The sequence below is a fragment of the Antrostomus carolinensis genome, unplaced genomic scaffold (genome assembly GCF_000700745.2).
Source record: "Antrostomus carolinensis isolate BGI_N321 unplaced genomic scaffold, ASM70074v2 scaffold10213, whole genome shotgun sequence".
NCBI classification, from domain to species: domain Eukaryota; kingdom Metazoa; phylum Chordata; class Aves; order Caprimulgiformes; family Caprimulgidae; genus Antrostomus; species Antrostomus carolinensis.
Genome location: NW_010305843.1, coordinates 1 through 7,866, shown reverse-complemented (window position 1 = coordinate 7,866; position 7,866 = coordinate 1). Strand labels below are relative to the sequence as shown.

General features: G+C 51.7%; 1 protein-coding gene across 1 annotated transcript; it reads right to left on the bottom strand.

Moving 5' to 3' along the window:
* Positions 1 to 894: 894 nt before the first annotated feature.
* Positions 895 to 7,560, bottom strand: LOC104522572 (translin-associated factor X-interacting protein 1-like; the record flags this gene model as incomplete). The annotated part of the gene is made up of 7 exons (XM_010164902.1): positions 895 to 1,123; positions 1,979 to 2,085; positions 2,515 to 2,638; positions 3,851 to 3,960; positions 4,394 to 4,555; positions 5,841 to 5,969; positions 7,430 to 7,560. Coding segments are annotated over 7 exons (992 nt in total), but the record flags the coding sequence as incomplete, so codon positions are not given.
* Between the last annotated feature and the right edge of the window lie 306 nt (positions 7,561 to 7,866).

Below are 7,866 nucleotides of genomic sequence, written 5' to 3'. Positions count from 1 at the left end.
CAGCATTTGAATGTCTTTCAAAGTGATTTCATACAGGACACCAGCAGCTACATCAAGAGAAAGTCTCCTTTGGGCCAGTGTGGGCTGAACTCACCTGTCACTTGCACCCTGACTGTGCTTGATGAGAGAGCAGGAGGCCTGGAATGTTGGAGACATCCCATGCTTGGGACCAAAGTGGGGTTTGGACAAAAATGAGAACTGAGGAGATGCTGCTGGAATGGATCATTTCTGCAAGCCTGAGGGAAGTGACTCCTGAACGCGCCTCCCTCCCTTGTGTTCAAGCTTCCCCCTACGATGAGGCTACTTCCTTAACCAGAAAGCTTTTCTTGTTCTGTGGTGGGAGGTTTAGATTCCTCCTCCTGTACCAGTGGACAGTCAATAATTTACACTAAGTAGGTGCTGATGGCACCTCATTTGCAAATGAACCTGCAAAACCCTCCCTCTTCCAGGCAAGGGCCCGTGAAGCCCAAGGGCTCCAGCAGCCTGGGGTTTGGTGGTGGCTCCTCAGGTTCTTGCAATGACTGTTGGAGCATCGTTGTTTTCTCACCAAGCAGAAAGCCCAACACCCTGGGGGGCCCCAGTGCCGTGGGCTGTGAAGCTTCTGTTTGGGGGTCAGGGAGCCTCCCACTGCGAGTCTCACGGAGCTGAAATGACTCTGCAGAAGCCACAAATCATGTTGGAGTGCTTTGCTGCTTGGGCTGAAAGTGCTTCTGATAGTTCAAGCTAACCTGTCCTCTGCTAGCTAGGAACTAACTCTTACTAACTGTCTGGTAACTGTTAGGTACTCGCTGTATCTCTGTGTGCATTGCAAGAAGTGTTTAGTGCAGAGAATCTGGCTCCCACTTTGGTATCCCAACCTGTAGATCCATTTATTTTTAATACTGTAAGAGCTCCTTACTCTCCTTCAAAGCCGGTCGTGCTTTCCTCCCTGGGTGAGGGCCCTACTCGCCTCACATCTCCAGCGAGTAGCCTCTCAAGTGCAGTTTCCACAGGGACAACTTCTTGGTCTGGCTCTTCTCTCTGGACCTGACAAGCCAGACCAACGTAGGTATCCAGCGTCTGATCATCAATATCGGGATCGATGGCACAGAAGGCGATCTTCAGGTCACCTGCCTTCACCTCCCTGCTCAAAAACACAACCTGCTCACTGCTGTGCTGTGGTGTGTGAAAGGAAAGTTTCTGTGCTGTATTTATGGATCTGTGCTGCTTGAACTGCAGAGCAGAGGTTTATTTTGATATTATCATCTCTGCCTCCACTAGCATCCCTTTGGTTTTTAAATCCGCAGGTAACAGACTGCCAAGTGCGGAATTTCAAGCTGAACAGGAGCTGGGAAATGTTAGAAATGTTAGAGTGAAACGTTAGACTTGTGTTAACCTGGGAAGACCTGAATTTCACCCTGTTGTGCACTGTGACAGCCTTTGTTTGTTCCAGAGCTACTTTTCCCCTTGCTAATTGAGTCCCCACGTTGGACAGTACTTAACTTTGTGGGCATCCACCCACCCCAGTGTTCTCCTCAGTGCTCGGTGCCTGGCACCAGACTCTTTTTCTGTGCAGTGACTGCCTCGTTCATCTTGATTTGAGGTGGAATTATTTCTTTAAATCTGCAGTTCTCGGTCCTGATCGCTCTCCCCACTCCTCAGAACCAAGCTCTGAGGATATACAAGATTTTACTGCTGGTTTTGGAGAGCTGAGGAGTGTTAAGATATGAGAAGTGAAGTTGTGAATTGGTACAACCAACCTTCTCTACTCCCTGCCTGCCGTGTCCAAGCCCTTTGGGTTGGGAACTGGCGCTGTGTGGTGTTTTGTAGAGCCGTGCTCAGCCAGGTGTTGGTATTTACTGCACCATTCACAGCTGGGACCCTCTGGTGGTGCAGGGGACCCCTGCACTGGCCACACACTCCCGTGTCCGCAGCAGGTTCCCTCCACACGCGCCGTCCTGATCTACTGGCCCCATCAGCCCCTTCCCTCCAGACTTACATTAAATCTCCCAGCTTGTCCTTCAGCTGTCTCAGATACTCCTGCTTCTCCCTGGCATACTGGCTCCTGAGCTTGCTGACGAAAGGTTCAGCGTTCCCCTCCTCATCCTGAAAGAAATCCCAGGTGTGTTAGCACTGAGCTGTGTTCCACTCTGGGTAGGACCTGGCCCTCAGTGTGTATTAAAATAAGGCAGCTCTGCTAGAAACGGAATTGCCATGTGAAAAGTGGAAATAAAGAGGAAGAATATGGAGAGGCACCAGCCTGCGTTGCTGTTGTCTGCAGATGGCCTTCAGGCGTTAGCGCCTGTGGTGGGCACCACAACTTTGTTAGCCTGACAAACCCAGTTAGGCTGCTAAGACTAATTCAAGCTAAATTCGGCTTGATCTGAATCAAAAGATGGGGTGCTCAGGTAGATGGGGTGCTCAGAGATATAGTTTAGTAGTGGACAGGTATGTTTGGACTCGATGATCTCAGAGGTCTTTTCCAACCAAACAATTCTATGATTCTATGAAAAGGAAAACTTAAGATCAGCTTACTTCTTTGAACAAGGATGTATAGTCGATGAGGTCTTCAGTGCTGTCCAGCTGGAATCTGCTCACATCCAGCAGTTCTTGGATTGACTCTTCCCTTTTCAGGGGAAAAGCTTCCCTCACCACCGTGCTGTTGGGAGACAGGCAATACGGACAGACGTGTGTCTGCTGTTACAGCGTGAGGGTTTAGCGACTGCCCGTGAGCCTGGCTGTGGTTAAGGATACCAGTGTGCATGTATTGCATGGGCCAGGCCTTCAAAAATTCACTGCTGTCCCAGGAAATGCATTGCAACAAGCACGTGCACCTTCACACACCAAAACAGAGGCAAAGCTTCCAGCAGAGCTTAGGACTCCGGTGAGTGTTAGATGCTGAGCCCTGTGGGAAACTCTGAATGCCTTGGAGAAGAGAAAACTCCAGGGAGACCTCATTGTGGCCTTCCAGTGCCTGAAGGGAGCTTGGAAACAGGAGGGAGAAGGACTTTTTCCATGGGCAGAGAGTGACAGGACGAGGGGAAACAGTTTTAAATTGGCAGAGGAGAGATTTAGGTTGGATATGAGGAGGCAATTTTTCACCCAGAGGGTGGTGAGGCACTGGTCCAGGTTGCCCAGAGCAGCTGTGTTTGCCCCATCCCTGGAAGTGTTGAAGGCCAGGTTGGATGAGGCTTTGAGCAACCTGGTCTAGTGGAAGGTGTCCCTGCTGCTGGCAGGGGGGTTGGGACTGGATGAGCTTGAAGGTCCCTTCCAACCCAAACCATTCTATGATTTCTGTGAATGTAACTGAGCGTGGGTTAGCTGGTAGCCTGGACTGAACTGGTTAGTGTGTCTGTACCAGTGCCGTGTTCCCAGCCAAGTACTGGAAACAGCTGGTACTTCTCTTCTGTGCCACAGCCCAAGGAACTGCTGTGTTTGCAGTTTCACTTCAGAAAGCACAGCTGATACTGCTGAACTGGGAGAAGACTGACAAACCCTCCACCTGGAGCAAAATTCACAGATGTGCTTTGTGACTTAGCACAGGGGCTCGTAGGCGCACTGTGTCAGGACCTGTGTCCCCTCAGAGAGTGTGACAGGGTGCCAGCTTGTCCCATGGCATGTGTGAAGCACCCCACATCTGCTCTCAGGTCTCTTCGGTTGTTCTACTCAAAACCTGCAGGTTTCATGTTATTCTGAATCTAATACAGAGGTTAACAAATGCCGAGTGCTAGAGCTGTTTCCACCCAGGAATCTAACAGAGGGAAGAGCCTCCTCCCCTGGCTGTGCGGGCAGAGAAGCAAAGCAGCGTGTCACCACATCCAGCGTGTGCCAGATGTGGGCAGAGCTCGGTGGGGAACAGTTGGCCTCTTGCCTGAACTGCTCGTGGGTCAGGGATCCGCTGTTGGAGCTGTCGCAGGCAGCCAGCTCCTTCTGCAGGTTGGAAATCAGCTGGTTCTGGCTGTGGAACTGTTCTTCACCCACCTGCAAAACAGGGAAGGTTCACGGGTCAGGAACCGCCTGTCCCAGTTGGTAGCTGGGCAAGAGCTGGTTCTGTTCAGCAGCTGGAACAGCGCTGGGGTTTGGGTTCAGCTGGGATTTGTTAGGAGAGAAACGCTGAGAACATCCCCATGTTGGCATTTGGGAGTGAAGGACTTTGTGTTTTGTCCGTCTACAAAACTACTGGGGTCTTCTAGAAGCTCTGTTGGGAGCAATAACATCCTGCCATGTCTCACACCTACAGGATTCCCTTCCTGCTGTGTGCCAGTGTTTTCTTTTATTCTCACGAGAAGGTGCAGCTCCCCGGGGAGGGGACGGGAGGTGAAGCTGCCTCACAAAGGAACGCTCCCCTGGCCTGCTGCCCGTGACAGCGGGGACGTCGGGGCGGAGGCGCGGCGCTGGGCTGCGGGGTGCCTACCTTCCCGGTCAGTACGTCATAGAACGAGCTCAGGACGTGGTTCGATCGACAGAGCCGCATGTTCTCGTAGAGGGTGTACGACCATTCCATGGCATCAGCATCTCCATACTTCTTCTGGAGGTAGCTGAGAAAGAACTCGGGCAGACTGGATCGCTTCCCTGTCTGTGGGTAACAAGCGGGTAACTCCTGTAAGCAGCGGAACAACATCCAATCTGCCCAGTTGGCTCCAGCTGTCTGGGTACAGAAGTGTGTCTGTGGGGATCTCACACGAGGCTGGTGCTGGCTGGAGCCTTCCCCGTGATCAGCTCATTCAGAATGACTCTCCTAGGTTTGTCCTCTAAATGTGGGTAAGTCTATGATGAAGCTTTTCTGTTGCTAAGACCAGTGATAAAATTTCTCTTCTACCTATTTTTGTGAAATACGTAGGAACTGTGAGGCGCTGCCCCTCTGTCAGATGTAGCTGATCTTGGCTCATGGGTGGAGAATTGGAAGCTTTAAACTGAGAGAGGGGAGATTGAGGTTGGATGTGAGGAGGAAATTTTTCACCCAGAGGGTGGTGAGACACTGGCACAGGTTGCCCAGAGAAGCTGTGGATGCCCCATCCCTGGAGGCATTCAAGGCCAGGTTGGATGGGACCCTGGGCAGCCTGATCTAGTGTTTGGCAACCCTGTCCACAGCAGGGGGGTGGGACTGGATGATCTTTAAGGTCCTTTCCAACCCAAACCAGTCTATGATTCTATGGGCACAAACACTATGGAGCTTCATACCAGATTGTCATGGGTTAAAGCCAACCCAGCAAAAACCCCTGGCTGTGCTTTGGCTGCACAGACGTTGCCAAGGTGTTTCCACCACCTTGGAACAGACGCTGCATAACCATGATGGCAGGTGGTCCACAGGGCACCATCACACCCCAGAACAGCAGCAGTTCTAGCTGAGGTCTCAGACTCAGGAGCGTGGCTGATTTAGTCCAGGGTGACTGCAGTGGTTCCTCCCCTGACACCCTGCCTTGGGGAGGAGACTTCACTGACAGCTCAGCTGCTCTTGCAACAGCCGCTGGACCGCCGGAGTTTACAGCCCTGGCCATCAAAGCAACCAGTGCTGACTGGTGGTTTCCTGAATGCCTCTGAAGTTGCAGTGGTGGCTGGGCAGCAGCTGCTTTGTGAGGACTCAGCTCTCCTGGGAGCAGGAGCTGTAGAAGAAGCCTCTTAGCCCTGGGATGGAGGTACTCCAGTTGTCCACCTGACACTGTCCCAGTTCATGAGTCAGATCCCCGGGGAGCCCTGCCAGGCCGGCGGTTACCGCCAGCTGAGGCTGTTTGTTCTTACAGTGTTTTCTGCAGCTCAATTCAGATGAAACACCAGGCAGGACGTGGGCAAGACCCTGGCTGCCCAAACTGGACTGACTGTCCTAGCAAATGCTGTTTGTAGAGAAGGAAAATGGGACAAACCTGCTCTTCTAGTGCAATTTTCTCCTTCCAGACATCCTTTAGGATGTTCACCACATCCTTCTTAGTCACATTTTTGTTCCTGACTTCACCTTCGTGCCTCAGGTACACAGGCACCTCGTCACCTTTGCCCTAAGTAATGGGAAAGAAACACAGATATCGATAAGGCATTGAGTTGGGGCTGTTGAGCCTGAAGAAGAGAAGGCTCCAGGGAGACCTTCTAGTGGCCTCCCAGTACCTGAAGGGGTGCCAGGAAGGCTGGGGAGGGACTTTGGCCAAGGGCAGGGAGTGGCAGAACAAGGGGTGATGGCTTCAAAGTGGAAGAGGGGAGGTTTAGATTAGATATTAGGAAGAAATTCTTTGGTGTGAGGGTGGTGAGACAGTGTCCCAGGTTGGCCAGAGAAGCTGTGGCTGCTCCTCCCTGGAAGTGTTGAAGGCCAGGCTGGATGAGGCTTTGAGCAACCTGGTCTAGTGGAAGGTGTCCCTGCTGATGGCAGGGGGGTTGGGACTGGATGAGCTTTAAGGTCCTTTCCAACCCAACCCAGTCTGGGATTCTATGATTCATCTCACTGCTGGTGATGCAGCACCAAAGCCATGTTCTCAGCATCTCAAGCCATTAACACGAGTCATTTGTGTGGGTCTCATTCCCAGTACTACAAACCACTTCTCTCGGTGCCTCTGCACTGTGTCTCAGCTGCTCAGGTGGAACTGCTTAATTTAGGACTCGTGCTGGCCACACTGCCCACTCCCCACAGTTACACCACGTAGTTCATGGGTTTTAGCTGATGTGCCCCCGTTGTGTCCGGGCAGCTGGGAGTGCACCTGATGGCCAGTGCAGTGTATCTGCAGTCAGTAAGTTGTCTATTAGAGCAGAGCGATGCTAAAGCCCTCTGTGGTCAGCACCGAGCTTTCAGCTGGAACTACAGCTGCAGAGGAAGAGGGTGTGGGACCTTCTGTCAGCAGCAGTGAGCTGACAGACCTTGTCCTTATGCAAAATGGGACCGTGTGAGAGGCTCTGCCCGACAAAAGTAGAAGAGGAAAGATCTTCCTTGGAAATACCTTCCAGGAATGGCAGGGTAAACACTTCAAGCTTCTGAAAAGGCTGAGGAAGAGATGTTGAAGGACCACAGGAATGCTACTCTGTCCCTGAGAAAACCTTTGGTTACAGTTGTGCCTGGTATGATGTGTAGATTCCTTGTCCCTGAATCATTTCCTGATTCCCTGACATGCTGGGGTGCAGTGCAATGGGGCAGCGTGAGCTGAATGGGCTTCCTGATGCCACAGAACGGAGACATTCCCTACCACGGAGTCTCGCTACTCACTCTTAGTCATTCTTTGTCTGAGTTCATCTCATCAGCAGAGAAGTAACCTGGGAAAAACCAAATCCTGCTCTCCTGGAAATTCCCTGGTGCTGCAGCCAGAACCAGGGCCAAGGACAGAGGAGAAGGACAAGGCTCTTTTAATTGGTTAAACTAATGGGAAGGTGAATATTGAAGACACCAGCCGTGAAAGAAGTTCTCCCCCCTTCCTAATGGATCTTTATTACCAATTAATCTCGGTGGAAACAAGCAGAGAAGAAAGCTTGCACATACCCATCCAGGGAAGACACTCCTCTCTTTCAGTGTTCCTGTTCCTATTTCTTCCAGAAGCACATCCACCAGCTGATCACTGCTCTTGCCCTCAGCCAGACGGTCCCACCGGTCAGCTCCACCAGGAATCACCTCTGCAACAGCAAAAAGAGCCTGAGCTGCTAGAACAGGAGAATGTGCCCACACATACTGGTTTTGTGTGAACTCACTAGGAACCTTATGAGAGATACAGATCTCCAGACATCCTCTCTGTCTCGTAAGACCAGGACACTGCTCTTCAATGGGTGCTGGATGGTCAGGCCCAAAGAGTTGTGGTGAATGGAGTTAAATCCAGCTGGTGGTTACTAGTGGTGTTCTCCAGGGCTCAGTACTGGGGCCAGTCCTGTTTAAAATCTTTATCAATGATCCAGATGAGGGGATCGAGGGCACCCTCAGTCAGT